The sequence below is a fragment of the Phoca vitulina genome, unplaced genomic scaffold (genome assembly GCF_004348235.1).
Source record: "Phoca vitulina isolate PV1807 unplaced genomic scaffold, GSC_HSeal_1.0 scaffold30, whole genome shotgun sequence".
NCBI lineage: Eukaryota > Metazoa > Chordata > Mammalia > Carnivora > Phocidae > Phoca > Phoca vitulina.
The window spans coordinates 1,869,569-1,893,369 of record NW_022589733.1 but is presented as its reverse complement, the minus strand read 5'-3'; the positions used below and the strand labels follow the sequence as shown (position 1 = coordinate 1,893,369).

The 23,801-nt window shown below is 45.6% G+C and overlaps 1 protein-coding gene across 1 annotated transcript in view; it reads left to right on the top strand.

Annotated features, from left to right (window-relative positions):
- The window catches only part of ABCC12 (ATP binding cassette subfamily C member 12), a 67,401-nt gene extending 44,412 nt beyond the window's left edge, over positions 1–22,989 (top strand). Inside the window, exons 19-29 of the mRNA XM_032424303.1 lie at positions 1,702–1,899; positions 2,657–2,883; positions 6,960–7,097; positions 10,854–11,010; positions 15,359–15,448; positions 17,744–17,933; positions 18,427–18,586; positions 19,614–19,692; positions 20,718–20,831; positions 22,330–22,494; positions 22,599–22,989. Coding sequence (XP_032280194.1) covers positions 1,702–1,899; positions 2,657–2,883; positions 6,960–7,097; positions 10,854–11,010; positions 15,359–15,448; positions 17,744–17,933; positions 18,427–18,586; positions 19,614–19,692; positions 20,718–20,831; positions 22,330–22,494; positions 22,599–22,691 — 1,611 coding nt within the window. The 3' untranslated portion in view covers positions 22,692–22,989. The remainder of the gene's footprint in view (positions 1–1,701; positions 1,900–2,656; positions 2,884–6,959; positions 7,098–10,853; positions 11,011–15,358; positions 15,449–17,743; positions 17,934–18,426; positions 18,587–19,613; positions 19,693–20,717; positions 20,832–22,329; positions 22,495–22,598) is intronic.
- Positions 22,990–23,801: the final 812 nt, after the last annotated feature.

Sequence of the window (23,801 nt, the reverse complement as noted above, 5' to 3'; positions counted from 1 at the left end):
GTGATTGTGCCAGGCAAATGCAGCATGTCTGTGGAGTCATGCCTGTGTAGGATAGAGTCAGTCTTGAAGCCTCCATTGTGAGGCACCTCTGAGGATGGCCGTGGAGGGGCCGGGGAAACCTAGCATGGGTTTTAATCTTCCTGCCTCTGAACAGAAACTGACATCTTATTGTTGACACTGTCAGGTGTCAGAGGGTTTCATCTCTCTCTGCCCTCCAAAGTCCCTCTACAGGAACTGGACATGCAAAAGCCAGACTCAGTTCCTGGTTGTGCTGCAGAGCTACCCTGTATCTTTCTGAGACACCGGGTATCTGCCACCCAAGGGTCTCCTCTAGACCAGGGCGCCTCCTGGAAAGGACTGATAATTCTGCTCTTGCTGGAGCTTGATAAAAACTCTCCCAGCTTTTGGCCAATGGTTTCTAAGCTTTCCTGGAGCCCCTGGGAATGGTGTGGGCCCATCCTGCAAGATGACATTTTGGTATAGTTCTGTTGCTATGACAACCAAAGTGGGAAGGCACTGGGGAGATGTGGGCAGGGGAGAGGTCACCATAGCTCTCCTGGAAGTTGGCACAGCTTCCTGAGGGCTTTCCCAAGGGGAGAAGCCAGTGGGTGCTCTGCACTGTGTAGGAAGAGCGCCATTTCTAGAATATTCTCCCAGATCCTCCCTGGCTCATTAAGAGCTCTTTCCCTGGAGAGCCCCAAGTTTCTGGTCAGGATGGAACCTCCTCCTAGGTGTGGTGCTTCCGCAGTGGGCTAGTGCCACTAGCTAATTGAGCAGCAGCAGTAATGGCAGACCCAGGCATTTGCCCTGCCCCCAGACACTGTGGGCACAACTTGATGCACAGTGAAGTCTCCTCTGTTCAAGCTGGGCCTTTCATCAATTAGCTCCCCAGGGATGCTTTTGCTTTTATGGATATTCATCCATCAGCCGTCACCTCTGGTTTACATTTCCGCTATTGCTGTAATCAGCAAAATGGCATTTAAAAGAAAGATGCTTGTTTGCTCCCCAAAGGCAGTCTTGACTTTCAGCACATGGCTCAGAGAAAAATGAAGCTGCCAATTTCTCAGGAGGAGGAGATGGCCTCTCCCCAGAAGTGCTAGCAGAAATGTGTGTTCTCCCCCCAGCAGGATGGAGCCGCATGTGGTCTTCTTGAATCTTCCCAGAGCCCTGAGGTTCACCAGGCTCCCTCCGCCCTACCAGGGACTTCAGGGCAGTGGACCAGTGCCCCCCAAGGTTCTCCTTGAGAAAAGGAAAGGGAGGGGACTGTGGGGTTGGCTTGATATCCTGTCCTGTATGGGCTGCCTGAGGGCTCTTCAGCCAGCCTCACGGAATCCAGATTTCCTGTGCTTCTGTAATCTTCCTGGCCCAACATCACCTCTCATCTCTGATGCATAGTTCGCTTCCGGGACAGAAGTTATCTGGCTGCCCTGTGCCTGCCTGGTTTGTCTGCTTTGCTTGCCCACTGACTGTGCCGAGCCTCGAGCCTCGTAAGTCAGGTGCCTTGGCGGCAGGGAGCCCAGCAGGAGGACCCAGGCAAAGCACAGAGGTCCTCAAAGGGAAGTGACCTGATTTTACTACCTGGTTCATTCTTCGCAATCATGTACCTCCTTTGTTTCTTCTCTCCGGAAAGATCATCTGGCCAATTCCCACTTTTCCTGACAATTTACCAATTCTTGGTGCTTCTCTTGTTTTTCTCCAAAGATGACCTGTGGGCCCCAGGGCAACGAGAGTGCGTGTGAGATGGGCGCAGTGCTGGCAGACACAGGGCAGCGCGTGTACCAATGGGTGTACGCAGGGAGCATGGTATCTGTGCTGACCTTTAGTGTCATCAAAGGTTTCACCTTCACCAAGACCACACTGATGGCGTCCTCTTCGTTACACGACCGTGTGTTTGACAAGGTACTGCTCCCAGGGGCTGCACGCAATTCTAGTCGTTGAGTCAATAGCATTTACTGAGAACCTATGACACATCAGACACTGTGCTGGGCTCTGGGCACAGACACATGCTCAAGGGGCTTACAGTATCTACTGTTGACTGTGAAGGCAAACTCCAGGGACTGTGAGGATGTGTCAGGGGCCCTCAGGCTAGACTGGGGGTGGAGGTGAAGGTGGTCAGGAAGGTTTCCCTGAGGACACTGCACTGCACTGGAACAGACATGTGCCGGCCAGCAGGCCATCTCCAGCTCCAAAGAGCCCTGAGTCCACAGACGGCCTCCAGAAGTGCTTCTGGCTACCTCCTCATTCCACTGCTGCAGTAGGCAGAATTGATTTATTTTATTGATTTATTTTATTGCCAGGGCCCACAGGTGTGGCTCACACTAGGCAGAGAGACACAGGGGAACTTAGCTTTTTATTGCCCCTGGGCACAAAATACCCTCTTCCTCCCAAGGCATCCCGGGCTGCATCCCAGGTTTGGAGGGAGGCCTGACCTGAGGGGGCTCTCCCTGGGGCTCCACACACAGGCTGAATCTTTCCCACACTCTCATTCATGGGGGGCATAAGAATGGGGTGCATCCTCACTTTCCCAAGATGGCCTGGGACACGGTGTTAGGCCCTGGAAAAATGCTCAAGCTGCTCGAAGTATCCCAGCCCCAGCAGAGTGGTCGGTGTTTCCTAAACACACACCTCATTTCGGACTCTCTGATTTTATCCACAGATCCTAAAGAGCCCAATGAGCTTCTTTGACACGACTCCCACTGGCAGGCTAATGAACCGTTTTTCCAAGGATATGGACGAGCTGGATGTGAGGCTGCCATTTCACGCAGAGAACTTTCTGCAGCAATTTTTTATGGTGCTGTTTATTCTTGTGATATTGGCTGCTGTGTTTCCTGCTGTCCTTTTAGTCCTGGCCGGCCTTGCTGTTGGCTTCTTCATTCTTTTACGGTAGGTCGATGCACTATTTAAAAAGGAGCACATGAAACCTTTATGTATTTGGTTAACTCTGCTCAATGACGGGGTAGTATCAGGTGATGCAGAATCCTTGCTGTCTTCTCTGACTGTGGGAGCATATTGATTTTTAGTCTCGATGAAATGCCAGGTGCTATGCTCAGTGCTTTGCATACATCTGGCATTTTAGCCTCAGGGTAACCCTGAGAGGTGGGCGTGATTGGGAAGGTTAAGTCAATGGTCCTAGGCCAGGAAACTAGTAACCACGGTTGCTGTCTGTCTGCTGTTGTGTCCTCAGTCACAGAGCTCTCTCTGCCATCCTATTGCTGGAGAAGAGAGAGACCAGTCCTTAGTCACTCTGAGCTTTGGGAACTAGCCCCCACCCTAACTGCTGATATGGTTAGAGAAAGGCTTCAGGCAGCTAGGCACTGGGGAGTCCTGCTGAGGCTGTGCCCCATTGCTATTTCCTCACCCACCTTGGAGGGAAGCAGGAGGGTGGATTGACCCCAGCCCTCGAGGAACCCAGTTCTTCCCTGTTGCTGGGGTGAGCTGGAGCCCTCAGCGGGCAGCATGGTCGGTATTGTGTAAGGCCAGATGGTTGGAAATCAGAGAAATTTGCACCAGACCCCCAGCCCTACTGCAAAACTAGCTGGAGGAGCTTGGGGCAAGCCTGTTTCCTCATCCCTAAAGATAATCATTAAAACGTACACCTGGCACATGAACCAGGGGGTTATTGTGAGGATCAAATGAGACTATAGGACTCTAAGTGGCTTATAAATTAAAAATGGAATACAGTTGACCCTTGAACAACATGAGTTTGAACTGCTCATGTCCACTTATATGTGGACTCTTTTTTTGATAAATACAGTACCATACTATAAATGGTTTTTCTCTTCCTTTTGATTTTTTTAATGACTTTCTTTTCTCTAGCTTACTTTATTGTAAGAATATAGTATATAATACATATAACATAAAATATGTGTTAGTTGACGTTTATGTTATTGATAAGGTTTCCAGTCAACAGTAGGCTACTAGTAGTTAAGTTTTTGGGGAGTCAAAAGTTATATGCAGGGGCGCCTGGGTGGCTCAGTCGTTAAGCGTCTGCCTTCGGCTCAGGTCATGATCCCAGGGTCCTGGGATTGAGCCCCGAATCAGGCTCCCTGCTCCGCGGGAAGCCTGCTTCTCCCTCTCCCACTCCCCGTGCTTGTGTTCCCTCTCTCGCTGTGTCTCTCTCTATCAAATAAATAAATAAAATTAAAAAAAAAAAAGTTATATGCAGATTTCCAACCACATGGGGGATTGGCGCCCCTACCCTTGCACTGTTCAAAGGTCAGCTGTACAATGTTATAGAAACTTTGAGTTTTCATAAAACTCAACAATATGTTTATTATGCTCCTAGATGTGCCGAATTTGGGGCTGGACACTGAGGGTCTCAAAGAGGGTCCCCCAAATTGTAAAGGATTCAGCCCCAAATCCTGGACCTGCCTCCACCTGTAAGCAAGTTTGTTTTCATCCAGCGACACCACACTCAGAACTGAGTTTTAGAAGTATCACTTTGGCCCCAGTGTGGAGGATGGATGGAGCTACAGAAAGATCAAGACCAGGGCTATGGGATGAGAGACCCTTGAAATGTAGAGTCTGAATGAGAGATGAGACAGGCGGAAGCAGTAGGGGACAGAAAAGAGGGGTGGATTTAGGAGCCATTTCTGAGATGGTCTTTGGGGTTGGGGGATGGGAGAGGCCAAGGATGGGTCCAAGATAGGGAGTGACGTGAAGAGAGATACAGGTGATATGGGAAGAGAAGCGGTTTGGGTAATCAAGTCTGTGGGCTTACATTTGGATGTTTGTAGTTTGTGGGTCAAGTCCACAGATGGTGCCAACAGACAGTGGGAAGGGAGGGTATAGGGATGCACTGGGGCTGGAGAGGTGGACTCTGTATCCTTGGCTTCTGTGTAGGAGCTGGTGTGACCGTGAGAACTAGCACCAGTGCCCTGGGCTCTCTCTTTGGTCTCCCACTATCTCCCTGGTGACTCCAAGAAAGGTCACATGGCCTCACTGTCCAGCCTCAAGGGTTTATTGTGATGACCCAATAAAATACTTTCTTCAAGTCCTTTGCAAAGATAAAGATGTCTTGGATACCACTTCTTAAAATGGACTCCTTGGCCTGGTGCTTGTTTTTGTAATCCCTGTGTTTGACCGACCATTGTTTCCGTCTGTTCTCCAGTTTATACTGTTGATTTACTTAGCAAAAGTTTTTCTCTGCTCTGCACCCCTCCTTCTTGCTACAAAGACAGGCCAGACCATGGCTGGCTATGACTGAATCACCTAAATATTTCCAGCTAACTCACTTGAGCTCTGAGCTAATGAGGTTTTCCTTCCTCTCCCCCAGGTAGTTTTAGCTGAGAGTCTGGAGGGCAGATTTGATTCGCTGTCATGGGCCAGCCTGCCAATGTGCATGCCTGAGGGCAGTAGTCTGGTGCTCAGCAGGGTCCTGGAGCTTCAACACCCAGGGGAGTTGCATCCTGTGGAGGGGTTTGGTTCTAAAGTCAGCTCCTGAGGCTATGATTCAAATTACCTTTGAAAATGCCTTTAGAAGACCACGCATTGGCAGTTGAGGACCAGATTTTCCTCTAGAATTGGAAAAGATCACTTTTTCTTTGGTTGGGTCCCAAAAAGTGGTTGGCTTGTATTAGGAGCTGCATTGTATGAAAATTTCTGGTCTTCAAAGATTGGAATCACATCTGCAGCGAGACACTCATGCTACAAGAAGCACTCAAAACTGAGACCACAGCAAGGAATGGCTCACATTTCTGAGACTCCCTTCCTTCCTTCCTTCCTCCCTTCCTCCCTTCCTCCCTTCCTCCCTTCCTTCCTTCTTTCTTTCCTCCCTTCCTTCCTTCTTTCTTTCCTTCCTTCCTTCCTTCCTTCCTTCCTTCCTTCCTTCCTTCCTTCCTTCCTTCCTTCCTTCCTTCCTTCCTTTGTAGTTTCAGGTTTAAATTCCAGTTAGTTAACATATAATGTAATAATAGTTTCAGGAGTAGAATTTAGTGATTCATCACTTCCATGCAACACCCAGTGCTCATCACAAGTGCCCTCCTTAATGCCCATCACCCATTCAACTCATTCCCCCACCTATGTCCCTCCATCAACCCACAGTTTGTTCTCTATAGTTAAGTCTGTTTTATGGTTTGCCTCTCTCTCTTTTATTTTCCCCCATGTTCATCTGTTTTGTTTATTAAATTCCACATATAAGTGGAATCATATGGTATTTGTTTTTCTCTGACTGACTTCACTTAGCATAATACAATCTAGCTCCATCCATGTCATTGCAAATGGCAAGATTTCATTCTTTCTTGATGGTTGAGTAATATTCCAGTGTGTGTGTGTGTGTGTGTGTGTGTGTGTGTGTGCGTGCACGTGCGTGTGTGTATACCACATCTTCTTTATCCATTCATCAGTCGATGGACATTTGGGCTCTTTCCATAATTTGGCTATTGTTGATAATGCTGCTATAAACATCACGGTGCAAGCATCCATTTGAATCAGTATTTTTGTATCTTTTGGGTAAATACCTAGTAGTGCAATTGCTGGATAGTTCTATTTTGAACTTTTTGAGGTACCTCCATACTGTTTTCCAGAATGGCTGCACCAGTTTGCATTCCAACCAACAGTGTAAGAGAGTTCACCTTTCTCTGCATTCTTGCCAACATCTGTTGTTTCCTGTGTTGTTAATTTTAGCCATTCTGACAGGTGTGAGGTGATATCTCACTGTAGTTTTGATTTGTATTTCCCTGATGATGAGTGATGTTGAGCATCTTTTCATGTGTCTGTTAGCCATCTGGATGTCTTCTTTGGAAAAATGTTTATTCATGTCGGAGACACATTTCTGAGACCCCATCTGTCCCACAACCAGGATGGCCTGTCCTAGAGGAGAGTGGTGGGCCAACCCCTTCTCCCTAGTTATATGGCATCCATCTGACTTAAACTTTGTCTTGAGTGCATAGTCGGACCTGTGTGTGCTAAGAGCGAGCCCTCCGAGACCCCATTTTGTGGCCCTCTTGATTTACCCACAGCATTTTCCATAGAGGAGTCCAGGAACTCAAGAAGGTGGAGAACATCAGCCGGTCTCCTTGGTTCTCCCACATCACTTCATCCATGCAGGGCCTGGGCATCATCCACGCCTATGACAAGAAGGAGGACTGCATTAGCAAGTGAGTCCAGTGCCGGGCCCCTGCTCCAGGGCTCCCCACTTCACCCCTGACCCTGAATGGGAGGTAACAGGAATAGATGGCTTCTCTGGCTCTGAGAAGGGAAGTTGGGATGCTGGGGACTCAGTTGGTGAATTGCTGGCAGAATCAAGAAGGAGCAGTCTAAGGCACTAGGACTTTCTCCCTAGTATCTGGGGCCCCAAAAGTGGTGAGCTCATTCAATGACAACCTCAGCATGTGAATTTACATGTTTTATTTTTTGCAGTAGAAGCAAAATGTGTCCAATTCAGGAAAGTAGGAGGAAGCAGGAAAAAGAAGGAAAAAAATCACTCATAGGTCCCCAACCCAAATCCCATTAGTATATTCATATATTTCCTTCCAGTCTTTCATTTTTTCTATTTCTTAAGTACTCATAATCATGTTTGTCTCGTTTTATTTTTAAATGGCATTTTTTAAATGTTATAACATATTTCTCATAAATATAAAGTTTTAAAGGCCATATTATATTTTACTTGATGGATACAGCACTTTCCTTCTTTTTAAAATGTGGGGACTAGATGAGTAAATTTCTCTGGAGTCTTCCAGCTCCAAACTTCTAAAATACAGTATAAATTGTATCAACCATGTAGGCTCACTGTGGTAGCAAAGACCTCCAAATTTTAGGGGCTTAACACAGTATGTGTTTATTCTTCCTAGAGTCACATTTTAATGAGAGTCCATAGGGCAGGGGAAAGGGGTGTTGTTCTACCTGGGGCTTTTCCATCCTGAAGGCCTTGGGGGTCTTCTCCAGGATCCTCTGTGTCTAACTGAAAGATAAGGTGAGGAATGGATTCAGAACCTCATGGGAAATTTTTATGAGTTAACTCCACTGAAGATACTCATCATTTCTGCACACTCATTGACCAGACTTCATTCACATGGGCTCACCAAACTGCAAGGGAGGCTGGGAAATGGAGTCCAGCTGTGCCCATAGGAGGAAAAGAAAATGGAGTTTGGTGAATCCATAGCAATATCTGCCACATTGGGTGTTCCATTTTGTTCTGTTTGTTTGTTTGTTTCCCTATATTTTCCCACCTTAAAAACCTAAAGCTTGGGGCACCTGCCTTCAGCTCAGGTCATGATCTCAGTGTCCTTGGATTGAGCCCCACATTGGGCTGTCTACTTAGTGGGGAGCTTGCTTTTCTCTCTCCCTCTGCCTGCTGCTCTGCCTGCTTGTGTGCTCTCTCTCTGTGTCAAATAAATAAATAAAATCTTAAAAAAAAAAAACCTAACACACACTCCAAGTTTGGGTCTAATTCTCTCTCTCTCTCTTCCCACACTTCGCTACCTAGGATTTCAGTGTAGACTCGGCATGCCAGCTTGCCTTTAGTTCAATCAGTGGCTGTGCTGTTCCTAGTTTAACCTGCATGTCATCTGTCAAGAGTCCTGCATCACACATGGACCTTCCCATGTCCTGGTCATGAGGAAAGGCTCCTGTCCATGGAGTCATTCATTGACTTACTCAGGACAAACAAAACAGATACAAGCTTTGTCTTCCTGCAGATTCTCATCCAAGGTTTTCAGGGAAATTCTATGGGACAGCTGAGTCCTACATGATTGATGGGGTCCTTGGTCCCCTTCTTTTAATACTTTCTTTCCTGCCGTGGACTTTCCAGAGGGCTTGGGCTTCTGACATGTATTGCTTTTGTCACCAGACAAAAATGCCACAGGACTGAACAGAGCCTTGAGGTCAAATTCCAATCTGTTTCTTTTGTTCCTGTGCAGTCTAACCAACCACACAGATAGGACAACACATGACTTCTAAGTCACTTAAACCGTCAGCTGCATTTGTAGGCTTTATAAGCTAAAGGATAGAAACACCACGGTGTTTGGAAGAATATTTTAACTAAGCTCTGGGGAAAATAAGTTAGGGTGGAAACAGAAGGGGGAGGGTGTTACAGGCCCCAGCACGGCTGGTCAGAGGTGCTTCCAGACAGTCTTTTGAGGAGTTCTGGAACAAGATGGAACAGCAATGCCTGAGGATGATTGTGATTGTAGCAGTGGAGGAATCTTAACTCTTTAGGGGTTTAAACATTGAAAGGTTTTCGTTTTTTCGCAATAATTTCTACCAGTTGTTCTGATGAAGCCCCTTTCCCAATAGATCAGGGGAACCTTCAGTGGCAGTTGACCTGATGTCTCTTGTGGTTAATGGTTCAGCTCAGCTAAAATTTCCATCTTGAATGTACAGTTGACCCTCGAACCATGCAGGTTTGGGAGCATCAACCCCCCACACAGTTGAAAATTTGCATCTAACTTTTGACTCCCCCCAAACTTAACTACTAATAACCTACTATTGACTGGAAGCCTTCCTGATGACATAAACAGTCAATTAACAACATATTTCATAGGTTGTATGTATTACATACTGTAATCTTACAATAAAGTAAGCTAAAGAAAGTGTTATTAAGAAAATCATAAGGAAGAGAAAATACATTTACAGTACCACATTGTATTTATTGAAAAAAATCCATGCATAGGTAGACCCATGCAGTTCAAACCTGTGTTGTTCAAGGGTCCACTGTATTCCCTCCCTAACATACCCAGAGGCTTGGAGTAGTAACACGGTGCTTTGTGTATGAGCTGTGCAGGATGGGGGGCAGGTGTGCTGCTGGGAAACCCCTGATCTATTCTTTTAAACATCCTCCCCCTTTTCTCTGAGCCTGGTTCCCTGAAGCTGGTGCAGGGGAATGGAGTGGGGGAGGACACATCCTCGGGCCATTCTTTCCTTCCTGCTGCTCATTTCTGCTAGTCCAGCAAATTGTGGTGATCTGGTGTGGCAAGGTGGGGGCTCCAACAGGACCAAATCCCTAGCAGCTCTGCTGGGCATTGCTGATGGGCAAGACCTGCCTGGGTCTTCCAGAGAGCTCTTCCTGGGCAGTCTCACACTGCATTCCTTTGATGCAGGGCCTCTTTGCCTCATGCGGAAGAATACTGCATTAAGACTGCAGCACCAAAAGTCACTTCTTTGCACCCCCAAACTGCAGCAACAGCAGGAATGGGCAGGATCTGTCTTCCACACATCTGGGGAATGAGCAACTCTAGGGGCGGGTCTTGCCCTCAACCTTGGTGTTGTCATCGCTCTGTCCCTCTACCCTGTGCCCTTCTCCTCTTTGGCTCAGTGAATACACAGCAGGGGTACAAGATGTTGGCTTTTTCTTCTAAAGGAGACCCCCAGCTTTATAAGCAATTGCCGTGAATCTTCTTTCTCTGATTTGAGGAGGGAAGCAAGCATCCTCCTTTCCCTTATTTTACCGTCATAAACATTGATTCTCCCTAAAGGCAACCTCCTCCACAAACCAGCCCTCCCCCCTTTTATGGATCAAGGGGGCCAACTATCAATTCCACAAGGCCTTTGTAGGGAGTGGCTGACTCCAAAATAGGGATCTTTTGATTGTAGAGCATGAGATACTGAGCACCTTTTGTTCTCAGCTGTGAGTTCTAGTTGCCAGTTCTGGGAAAGAGAAAGAACCCACTCAGCACAATACTGTCACATGGGATATGTGCAAATCAAAGATACCTATGGCAGCAGATTTTAGAGTATGGATATTTTTCTATCTTTGTAAGGGATTCCTATGTAAAGTGCATTAGCCCTTGGTTAAAAATTCCCCTTGCCTTAATTTTCCAGTAGCCCCAACCCTAAGTTTTGGAAGCACACCTGATCTCCTGTTTTGTCTGATCTTTTAATTTTAGGTTTAAGATGCTAAATGATGAAAACTCGAGCCACCTCCTATACTTTAACTGTGCTCTCAGGTGGTTTGCTCTTAGAATGGACGTCCTCATGAACATCGTTACCTTCATTGTGGCCTTGTTGGTGACCCTGAGCTTCTCCTCAATTAGTGCTTCATCCAAAGGCTTGTCTTTGTCTTACATCATCCAGGTAACACCTCATGTAAGGTTAGGCTTGGCCTGGAGGCTCTGGCATAGGGCATATCAAGGAGGATGCATGTAATAGAAGATCCAACTCAAATGGGTTCAAAGAATAAAGAACTTACTGGCTTACATCATTAAAAGGCCTGGCGGTTATGTGGGCTTCAGGAACAGTTGGATCATAGCCCCTGGCTTTGTCCTTATTCTGTGATGACTTCCTTCATGGTTGTACAATGGCGACTGACAGTCTCTGAGGGCTGTAACAGGAAGGAAGGAGAAACAGAGCTTTTCCTACCCTAGCCACTGAGCAAAAGCCCTGAGCTTTACTCTTACTGGATTAATTTGGGCATCCCAGAATTAGTGCCTGGATAGAGTTGTGATGATTGGCTTAGGCCAATAGAATTAGGATGATTGGCTTAGGATTCATACCCCATCTGACCCCCAAGTCACACAGCTGTCCCACAATAGAGAGCAGGAAAAGAATGCTGGAGAGACAACCGTGATGTCCATGACAAATAATACTGACTTCTCATTTTGGTTGCTTTGGTGTTTTTTCTTTTGGAAAGTAACAGTAATAGGGAAATAATAGTAATAGAGAATAATAATAATAATCAGGAAACACATGCCATTTTGGGTACTGTTGTAAGTCTTGTATGTAAATTAATTCATTTATTCCCATAACAACCCTATGAGTCAGGTACTGCCATAGTCCTCATTTTACAGATGAGAATACTGAGGCTCAGAAAGACTTGTCCAACATCACACACCTGTCATGTGTGAGAGCTATGCTTTGAACCCATGTCATTTGGGTCTGATACCCATCTGAGTGTGAATCTTGGTGTGCGTGTTGTCTAGGGGATAAAGTGTCCCGCTACCTCTGGTTGGGAGAAAGATGAGGGGAGGGGAATAGATTGGTCTATAGACAGACTACCAATCAAATCAGTCTCTCTGTGGCTCCTTCTCACACCCAGAGCCTGTCTGAGTTCTGCTAGATAGAAGGCTCTGTAAGCCCCTGCAGGACATTCTGCCTCCATTCTGTCAAAAGGCTTTTCTTCCCTTTTCCATCTTCCAGAAATCTGTGACTCTTTCATTCAGATATCTCTTCCCAACCCCCTTGCCCTTAAAGGTCTATTCCTTTTTGAAAATCTCTCTGATATCATTTTAATGGCATTTTGGGAAGGGGAAGGAACAAAAATATATTCTCAGGTCTTTATCTTAAGTGGGAAAAAATGAATTTTTCTTGGGTAGGCAGTTTCCCTAATTGATGGATGTTTTTATTTGTTGTTGCCTAGTAAGATAGAAAGCAGATGATATTGAATAGATTCCCATACTTGGTCCAAGAGAAACAGCTTTCCTCAACTGAGGTTGTGCTTTTTGGGGGTATCATCAGCTTTCCATAAGATTATTTTCAAACATTGCTGTGAGGCTAGAGAATTTGAACACACTGAGATCTAGGGGAACACTTCTCTAGCTGGCTTTATGGCTTTGTTGAGCATTAGCCCTCTTTGGAGAACACAGAATCCAAATGACAGAGTTTCCCTTGAGAACAGATGAGACTCCCTAGATGTGTGAAGTCCCACAGAGCAGAAAGTGAATGTAAAGTGACATCACATAACATCATGGAGGAGAATGAGCACTTACTGGGGCCAGCACTGTGCTGACAGGGGAGTTCTAAACTTGTGGAGGGCTGCCCGGAGCCTTGAGGGGCTGATACCCTTGAATTTAACAAAACATGTATAAGCCCTTCTCAAGGGCAGGGTTCATTCATTCACTGACTAGATAGCCACTGAGCACCTACCATGAGCCAGGAACTCTGGGAGGTGCTGTGGATTCAGCAATGAACAAGCTGGACAGGTCTCTGCCCTTACGGAGCTTATACTCCATGGGATAAAAAGAGATATAACATGGGATGGAATAAATAAGTGCCCAAGTAAATCAATGAGAAGACTTTGGAAATTGTTTAAGTGTTATGAAGATAATAAGACAGGGAATGTGACTGTCAGTGGGGAAGCAACATTAGATCCTATAGTCAGAGGAGACCTCTGCCAGGAGGTGACTTCCAAACTGATACATGAATGACAAAGAACCAGAGAAGATAGAAGGCAGAATGCTTCAGGCTGAGGGGCCAGGGCAAGGTTTGGGATAAGCAGGAGCTTGGTGCATTTGAGGAACTCAGAAGGTCATATAGTTTGACCAGATTGGTAGAAAATAAGGTCTGAGGCATTGGCAGGGATAGACTCTGCAGGGCTTTGTCACCCATGGCAGGGGAGTTGCTTATATTCTAAGAAAGAGTTCTCAACTGAAGCACTATGGACATTTGGGCTGGATGATCCTCTTTGTGAGAGGCTATCCTATGTGTTGTGGGATGTTAGCCTCCTTAATCTCTAACCAGGAAATCCTAGTAGAACCTCCCTCCTCCAAGGCTGTGACAACCAAAAGTATCCCTAGACATTGCTAAATGTCTCCTGAAGGGCATAATTACCCAGGTCAAGAGCCATTCTCTAAGAGAAATGGAAAGCCAGTGGCACGTGTTAAGCCGGGAAGCAGCAAGGGAACCCTGAAAAGGGTCTGGACCTATACCACTCCTCCCCTCATTCACCTGCTTGGGCCACACTGCCTCCTTCCTGTTAAGGCCACTTGCTGCTACTCAGAGCTACCCAAACCTTGAATTTACCTCATGGACTTCTTACTGTAAATGCCTCCACTCACACAGTTCCTTAACTTCCCTAACTGAGGCAACCCCACCCCCAAACCTGGCCCTCTTTCACGTCATCCTGTTTTACTGGCATTCTCACCATTTCTTGAAATTACCCCTGTCTTCTCCTGCCAGCCTACTAGAACATTAGCCTCATGAGAGCAGGGGTTTTGTTCTTCATATTCAGCCCTGGAAAACCAGGACCCCCCAGCAGTACCTGGCCCACAGTCACTGCTCACCTAGAGAAAGAAGACCTGGTCCTGCCTCGAGCCCACTAGCCCACCTTGCAACTGAGACAGGTGCTGTTGGTGCACCAACCTTCCAGCGCAGGTCAGTTGGCATCCTGCTGCTAAAGGAAGGTGATCAGTCCAAGCCCAGAGCAGCCTACAGGTGTGGGGAGTTCCCCCAGCTGGAAGTGGCCCAGCAATGATTGAAGGGGGTCAGTGGAGATGTAGCCCAGCTTCCTCAGGACAACTCAAGTGTGTTCCATGCAGTGTCCCAGAGCTTCCAGTGGGATCAAGTTTCAGTTGCCCACAACTAAACCTCTTGTGACTTACCGTCTCTTCTGTGCCCCACTTCTCCCAGCTCCTACTGGTACTTTTAGGGTCCACCTCCTGGATTAGTTTCCTAGGGCTGCTGTAACCAATTACCATAAGTTAGTGGCTTAAAACCAGAGAAATTTATTCTCTCACAGTTTTAGAGGTCGGAAGTCCCAAAGGTGTAGACAGGACCTTGTGCCCTCTGAATGCTCTAGAGGACAGTCCATTCCTTGTCCCTCCCAGCTTCTGGTGGCTCTTGGCATTCCTGGGCATTCCTTGGCTTGTAGCTGCATCATTTCAATCTTTGCCTCTGCCTTCGCATCTTCTTCTCTTTTGTGTCTTCTCTTCCTCTGTCTCTTGGAAGGACACTTGTCATTGGATTTAGGTCCATCTAATCCAGGATGATCTCAAGATCCTTAATTACACTTGCAAAGATCATTTTTTCAAATGAGGTAACATTCACAGGTCTCAGGGATTTGGGTGCAAACATACCTTTTAGGGGGACCACCATTCAATCTGCCCTAATATACTGCTTATACTCAAATTTCAGAGTTGGCTTCTGGGGGATCCTGGCCTGAGGTGGGTAACCTTAACAAGCCACATTCCCCACTCTGAGCCTAGATTTTCTCATGTCTGAAGCAAACAGACGGGCTTAATGGTTTTCTTCTACTCTGATGATCTGTGGTGATTGGATTTCAATTGCTGTTTCGTTGTGGATAGGTTAAAGCAGGGAGGGCATAGAGGTACAGGACCCCACCAGATGGCAGCAAGGTGGGGGGATACCCAGCAGTTCTGTGGCCCTGGGAGATTCCAGCTCATCAGCATCTTCCTGTCGCTCAGACTAAGAGTGATCAAGTGATACTGTGGTGGGATGGTACTTGCCATCTGGAGTGCCAGGGAAAATGTCATTACCCATTTGTTTCTAAATGCACAGGAAATGTTTAAAGGCAAAACACCCCAGTATCTTCACTTCTAAGCACTTGGCTGGGAATGCAGGCCTACTCTTTGTGTGGCCTTGAGTGAGACTGGGGAACGGTACTTCACAAGGGCTTCCCCTGAAAGTGGGACAGTGGAATCCAAGGGAGGAAAGGGTTCTAACCCAGCTGCTTGCTTCTCTACAATAGCTAAGTGGACTGCTCCAAGTGTGCGTGCGCACAGGGACAGAGACCCAGGCCAAATTCACCTCCGTGGAGTTGCTCAGAGAGTATATTTTGGTAAGAAATTTGTGCATGCCAGAGGAGGGGCTAGTTAACTCTGGCAAAACTTATGTAGGCATTTGATTTTTTAGACATGTGAAAGGCATCTTTTTGAAAACTGAAATGGGACCACAACCCTCTTCTTAAAACCCATATTTACTCTAAAGTTCTTGAGGTTGAAGAAGATACACCTTTTTTTTTTTTTTTAAAGATTTTATTTATTTATTTGAGAGAGAGAGAATGAGAGACAGAGAGCATGAGAGGGAGGAGGGTCAGAGGGAGAAGCAGACTCCCTGCCGAGCAGGGAGCCTGATGCGGGACTCAATCCCGGGACTCCAGGATCATGACCTGAGCTGAAGGCAGTTGCTTAACCAACTGAGCCACCCAGGTGCCCGAAGATACACCTTTTAAAACATTTTTCCTCGAGGGCAGTTTCTCCACACAAAAAGAGAAATCAGTGGCTAACTTTAGTTCCTAAAAATTAATATTTGATTGGCTGAAATTGTAAATTGCAAAAAAACAATGGTTGAACTCTTCTCTAAAAGGTTTTTTTTTAAGATTTATTTATTTTAGAGAGAGAGCACGGGGGGTGGGGCAGGAGAGGAAGAAGGGAAGAAGGAGAGAGAGAATCTCACGCAGACTCCCCACTGAGCAAGGAGCCCTATGCGGGGCTTGATCTCATGACCTTGAGATCATGACCTTAGCCGAAACCAAGAGTTGGACGCTCAACTGACTCTACCACCCAGGTGCCCCTTCTCTAAATGCTTTTATGTTCAACTTACAAATCCTGCAATTCTTTGAAAAGAAGCCTAGACAAGTTAAGCAATCACTTTTAAGGGACTCTGAATAGCATTTAGCCCCATTTACAAACTTAATCTCTTTAAAACATTTTAAACTGTATTTTAAAATTTAGCGCATTTTATTCCCTTCTTAAGTATCTTGATTATCTGATTTAACAAGCAAACCTTCCAGAGGTTATATAAATCTAATAAATTACACTTATAAATACAGTAAGCTTTAAATTTGCATAACCATCCCAATGCTGTAGATGAACAGTAAGCTTTTAACTTAAAATCATGTTTAAATAAATTATTCAATTATACATTTTAAATTAGAATCACAGGCCCTTATGTTACTAATATTATTATACTTAAAACACCAAATATGCAGAATCCTTAAACTGATAATATTACTGTTATAATTTTGCTTCTCTTAAATATATATATTTATAAATATATAAATTTAAATATATATATTTTATTGGGCATGGAGCTCAATGTGAGGCTTGAACTCATGACCCTGAGCTGAAATCAAGAGTCAGACGTTTAACAGCCTGAGCCACCCAGGTGCCTCAAACTTCTCTTAAATATTTTTGTTATGAATTCTAGGTCAACTGGGGGTTAAAAATATTCACTAAGAATACAGTTATTTTCTCAGCTAATTGTGGTTGCTTATCACAGATTTGGGCTGGTCAACCACCGTACAAGGGCACATGAGGGTCTTCTTATCTCTAACAAAGACTCATCATTACAGAGGAGGGGTTGGTCTTATAACATAGCCAAGTTGCTCTGCTCCTTACTTAGACTTTGCATTTCTTGGATTTTTTTGGAAACTAAAATGTCTTTTCCATGTCACTTTAAAGACCTCTGAACCTGACATTCTGCCTTCTTGTCATCTTCTTACTTCTAACACCATGATGACTCTGGCAGATATTGAAATTATATCTGATTGAATTCTGTAAGTCTCAAGATTTGGTCTGGATTTGTCATATAGCTTCAAGGTCACACGGCTGACACTTGCCCAGGCCCACAAGGCCCAGTAGGAGCTGTCCCTTATAGTTATCCATCTCTCTATTCACTAAGCTCCAGCCACATGATTTTTCTTTCTATTCCTCAAAGTGACCAAGCTTGCCCTGGGCTCGGGGCCTTTGCACTAGCTGTCCACTCTGCCTAAAAGGCTCTGGACCCAAATCTTCTTATAGCAGGCATTTTTGCAGCATTCCAGGTCTCAGCTTGTATGCCACATCCTCATAGATGCCTTCTTCAACCCTTAAGTTACTTTTATTCTGCCTCCCATTTCCATCACACACATTCTGTATTCTGTTACAATACTCTGTTTTATTGTCGTCACTTCTGATTTCACTTCTTGTTTATCATCTGAGTTCCCCACTGGAATGTAAGTTCTTGACTGAATTTATTGGTCTAGCTCACCACCAAGAACACGAGGACCTAGAATTGTGGGAATGAATGAATTAATTAAATGGATGGAAAAGTGAATGATTATTAACCTGTCATTGGTCATTCTGCTTTTCAGACCTGTGTTCCTGAGTGCACTCACCCCCTCAGAGTGGAAACCTGTCCGCATGACTGGCCCAGCCGTGGGGAGATAACATTCAGAGACTATCAGATGAGATACAGAGACAACACTCCCCTTGTTCTTGACGGGCTGAACTTGGTCATTCAAAGTGGGCAGACAGTTGGGATTGTTGGAAGAACAGGTTCTGGTGAGCTCTGACTATGCTTTTTTCAGGTTGTTTTCTTTGCATTTCCACTGGGTGTGCTGGTTAAGCCACACCAGAGGGTGGTGTGTGTGTGTGTGTGTGTGTGTGTGTGTGTGTGTGTGTGAGTGTGTGTGTGTGTGGTGGATTGGCTGGTTTTTTTCCCCTCAAATCTCTTTACTGTAAATTAGGATTTCAGGTTGAATGGGTGTACGGAGTTGGAAACAATCACACATCAGTTTTTGAATTAATTAAATGAGAATCATTCTGGTGAAACGAGGCCCAGAGGATGAGTCTTGTGTTAACAGCCCCTGCAGGGATGGGCAGGTTAGCCGCGTTAGGGCAGTGGATTACCTGCACAGAGTGAGGCCTTTCTGTCTGCATGGTCATCTGCATGGAGACATTTCACTGCATTAGAAATTCCCTTGATGAGATACTTGGATATGATGGAAGTGCAAACTGATGTTTGATTTGCTGTTCTTGCTTTTATTGTTCCCAGGAAAGTCATCATTGGGAATGGCCTTGTTTCGTCTAGTGGAGCCAGCCGGTGGTACGATCTTCATTGATGAGGTGGATATCTGCACGATTGGTTTGGAAGACCTCAGAACCAAGCTGACTGTGATCCCTCAGGATCCTGTCCTGTTTGTAGGTACAGTAAGGTAGCTGTTTTTGATCGTCATGCATCTATTTTTTGGATGGTAAAATCAGACCAGCCAGGAGCTTGGTGAAGTGCCCACAGTGGGGATAAGAGAAGCAGCATCCTGAGGTGCTCACGAGCACTGCAAGTACCTGCTCTTCAGTGAAACCTTGGGAGGAGCCAAGGACTAGGGCCCTGAACATTACCTGTATCTTATGAGCTACATCACCAATAAGCGAGATGCTTACACATAGGGTAAGCAGATATCCCAGTTGGTCCTGGAGAGCCCCGGTTTATGCCTGTGTCTCAGCATCCTATCATGTTTACCAATGGCCACTCTCAGAAGAGCCCATTTTGCGAAATAAAATAAGTGGTTTCCCTGTGTATGTAGCCGTCCATAGGACAGTGCATCAATTTATTCCCACTGGGGAGTGAACAGAAGTTGTTCAAGTATAAGAATGGTAGGGTTGCAACTTTTAGGACTCAAGATCTGATGTTAAGGGACAAGGAGAAAGCCAGTTTCTCATTTAGTCCAGCACAATGGCTGCCCCTCTGATGAGAGGAATATTTCTCCCATGGAGCACCAGATCAAGTAGTAGGCTGTATACTAGACTCACACCCTGCAAGTGGGATACATACCCTGGGCAAGGGCCTGGGAGCTGCAGCTATACCTCTTGCTTCTGAAGGTGTAGTGAATGCAATGGCAGAGTGAATCCCACCCCTTCACCTCCACCAAGAATTTGCAGAGGGCCAAATGCATTCTGCCGTAAACGGCCATTGTGAGGACAAATGTGTCTTCCTGAGTGCCTTGCTCAGTGCTATCTCTTCTGCCTTGGTGGTCTCTGCCCCATCACAGAGCTGTGGGTTCTTGCTCTCTTGGTCTGAGGTTGGTTATTTTACGGACCATTGTCCTGGGCTAAGCACTACTTTTGGAGGCAAAGGAGTCATCACACACCACCTCTTACTCTCTCCCACAGGCTGCAGAAAACATGCTCCCCCCATCCTGTCTTCCTCAGAAATCCAGCTCCCTGCTCTTTCCTTTATTGCAGGTACAACTTGGATCCCTTTGAGAACCACTCAGATGAGATGATCTGGCAGGTTCTGGAGAGGACATTCATGAGAGACACAGTAGGTCTCTGGGGCTGTCCAGGATGAACCTGTTTCTCAGCACCAGGGCCCCAAATACCTGGCCCAGGTTTGAATTGGACAAGCGCTGGGCCAGCATTTGGCCAGGCTTATTTGTTGGCATCACATATGTCAGTAGAATGTGATCCTTATTTACTCTCTATTGTTTAAAGCAACAATAGATAATATGTATTAGGCCTCTGCAATGGTCCAGTCAAGAGCTCTGCATGCATTATCTCATTTGGTCCTGTCCTGACTATAACCCTCTGAGGTTGGGACTCCTACCCTGATTTTTAGAGGTACAGAAATGAAGACTCAGGGAAGAAATATGTGTAAGCTAGTAAATGGCAGAATGGAGACTTGAACCCAAGTGCATCTGACTCTAGAGCAGATGGGGCATCCTTCTGCTCTGCCAATAGCCTTATTTGCTTCTGGGAACAGAGAAGCCCCAGGAAGGTGAGGGGGCATGGCATGCTCCAGGAATGGCAAATATGGCCAGTTTCTGTGAGATGGGGTCCTGTCCTATAAGAGCTGCAGCTGGGGTCAGCAGGTGAGCGTGGCCACCTCTGCAGCATAGAGGGGATTGTTTCCACCAAGACTTGGTACCAAGGTGAGCATGCCCCAATGCCACTATGACTGTATAAATCAGATACTTCCTTGCCTTTCTTTGATGACTAGAAAACTCTCCCATCCCATGTCTATTTTGTCTAGGGAACTAGGGACCCTGGAAGCCATTTACGCTTCGTTTGTGTTTGTCTGGAGCCATATGTGCACCATTTGTCCTCTTTTGGCAAGGTGTCTACGGGGCTATATGAATCATACTGTGATTTTAAATTATTAATGTCCGCCTACTCCCTGGTCTTTCCCTGGTGCCTGTTTGCGATGAAATGATTGTTGTTTTGTATTTTCTTTTCCTCAGTAAAATAAAGCCAGCTGATGAATGCATGAGAAGGGGACAATCAATATAGACGATGCAGGACAATTTTATAGATCATCAGCATAAATGTGACATTTTCTGTGTTTTATAGATAATGAAACTCCCGGAAAAATTACAGGCAGAAGTCACAGAAAATGGAGAAAACTTCTCAGTAGGGGAACGTCAGCTGCTTTGTATGGCCCGAGCGCTTCTCCGTAATTCAAAAGTAAGGAAACAGCACGGAAAATGGATTGGTCAAATTTTGGATATTTCCCGCAGCGCCACTCAATCCAGGAGGTAGAGCCACGCGTTTGTCTTTCACCAAAGAGAGAACAATTGAGCCATTTAAAAACCGATCACTTTCTTTTAAGACAAAGTTGTAAGGGGTAAAAATTGAAAAATAACAGCCATTTACAGCAATAGCACCTGCCTCCCCTGGGCCTCCCCCTGGGAAGCCTTGCTTAGGTATTCTCTCTGTTCTCCTAAGTGGTTTGAGTATAAGAAATCTGCCTCTTGACTTTTTTTTTTGCCTTGTCCCTGAACAATCCTGAGGCCTGATAAACAACACCCAGGATGTTAAAGAACACCTTCAGAATGCTAAGAAATGAGAATTGTAAAATTTATACTCATTTTTCTTAGTGACTTAGTCATCCTTGGCTACTGATTTCAAGGAACGGGTTGCAGTTGCTTTAGAAATCCCATTCTCTGAACCCTGATCAAAGTGTAACCCATCGTGTATGTTGTGTAGATGTCCTAATGGCAGGGAGGGAGCCAGCCCCAGCATGCATTCCATCCTGACTGAGGCACTATACGCTGCTAAGTGGTTTGTGTGCTGTGTTGTCTTTGTGTTTCATGCCCCGAAGAAGGTATAACCCCCTTTTACAGATGAGGACATGGAGTCTTGGGGAAGTTAAATAATTTAACCACGGTCAAGCCAGCTAGAGCTGAGCTCGAGCCCTCTGACTTGCAAACCAGCACTGTGGTCAGCAGAACTGTGCCCTCCCCCTCCAAAGATGTCCACGTACTGATAGCCTTGCAGATGTGATTAAGCCAAGGATTTTGAGGTGGGAGATTTTCCTGGATTACCTGGGTGGGCCTAGTATAGTCATGCAGATCTGTCTAAGAGGGAGGCAGGAGAGTCAGAAAGAGAAGAGGAGATGTGACCGATGGAAGTATACATTAGAGCAATGCCAGGAAGGTAGCACGAGCCAAGGAACACAGGCCAGAGCAGCTGGTACAGGCAAGGGAACAGTTTCTCCCTAGAGCCTGCAAAAAGAATGCAGCCCTGGCAAAACTTGACTTTAGGACTTCTGACTTCCAGCTCTGCAAGACACTAACTTTGTGTTGTTTTTAAGCCTCTTGAGTTTGTGCTAATTTGTTATAGCTGCGATCAGAAACAAATACATTATTATAGCTCATGCTGATTCATGTTAGCATGGTAGATAAACCCTCCTACCAGGTTGTAAGATTAGAATAAACAACTTAAAAAGAGACGTAAGTCATATATCACCTTATTCTTTCAGTCAGTCCCTCTGAAGGAGATGGAGGAGGTGTGAACTGGCTTTTACTTTGCTCTTATTTTTCTAACCTTTTGAGATGGACACTTAGCTCATGACTTTTCAGCCCTTCTTCTTCTTTTTTTAATAAGTAGAGCTAAGACCGTGAGTTTCCCTCAGCTGCAGTCTTGGCTTAGTGCGACTTTTACGATGTGCCTTCCTCAACAGATCATTCTCCTTGATGAAGCCACCGCCTCCATGGACTCCAAGACCGACACCCTTGTTCAGAGCACCATCAAAGATGCCTTCAAAGGCTGCACGGTATTGACCATTGCCCACCGCCTCAACACGGTTCTCAACTGCAACCTCGTTCTGGTCATGGAAAATGGGAAGGTACAGGAAGTTGTTGGCGTAACCTCCCCAGAAGCTTCAGTGGTTTGGACTCTAGGTGAGTGGATCTTTTCTGCCAATTTCAGCTCTTTTTCTCTGACTTTCAGGTGGTCGAGTTTGACAAGCCTGAAGTCCTTGCTGAGAAGCCAGATTCTGCATTTGCAATGTTACTAGCCGCAGAAAACAAAGTTCGACTGTAGAGGTCCCTGATGGGGCCACATCAGCTGATTTTAGAGGAGGAGGAGGATGCTTCAGATGAGTTGGAGGAGCCTGCAGGAGAAGGGCCTGCCATTTCTGCAGGCAGCCCTGGCCCATTGTCCCTTCCATCCCTGACACATAAGTTGAGCTAGGGCGGAGGTTGCTGTCCTGCCTTACCCAGCCCATGCCTCCCGACCTCACCTGGCAGGCTTGGGGTTGGTTCTGGGTGGTGAACTGACGCAGAAGAAACTAATGGATTAAAAAACTGCCCCTCACCTCCTAAAACCCCAAGGTCCCCATCAATGTGTCTCCATCAATACCACCTCAGTGCTTGAGATTGGAAACATTGTAACTTTCAGTTAAACCTGCTCAAACGGAATGGGAAAATGCCTAAGGATGGAATTTGTAAAGTTTCCTGCCTTGTTACCAGAAGGGAAAAGAGCAGAGTTTCCTTTCCGTTGAAGTCCTATTCACATCTATTTTGAGTGTGTGACAAGCAGTAACTACACAGATCTGTAGCATGAAAGATTGATTACAGTGTTTGGTGAAAAATTAAAAAAAAAATCATATTATATGTTCCATTTGATCTATTAGAATAACGAGGAAAACAAAAGGTTGGAGTTTCTCTATAAATGACATTTTTATATCTTCTATATTGGTCACTAAAATGCAGTAGGAAATTAAACTACCCTGAAATGTTGCCTTGCAATTATTTTACTGAAGATCTTCCACCTTCTGTACTACTTCCTCTCACAGACCCTAATTGCTTTCTGGGTAGACTCAGTAATAAACCCCCACAGCATCCCCAAATGAAAGGCTTCCTTTCCAACTTTAAGGTATGCTATGTCAGAAACAGAAAAGATATGTTTCCAGTAGCCCGGCAGTGAGTGCTGTTAATTCATGGTAACATTTGGAAGAAAATAGGAAAGGAAAGGAAAGGAAAAGAAAAAAGAAAAGAGAAAAGAGGAAAAAAGAAAAGAAAAAAGATCCAAAGGGTTCTTGTGCAGTGTTTGCCAAGGGCACACCCACAGTCTGATTCTTTGTCTTCTTTTACCTTTGAATTTCCCAGTGATGTTTTGGTGAGGTTTTCTGGACTCACCTCCCAGCCCCCA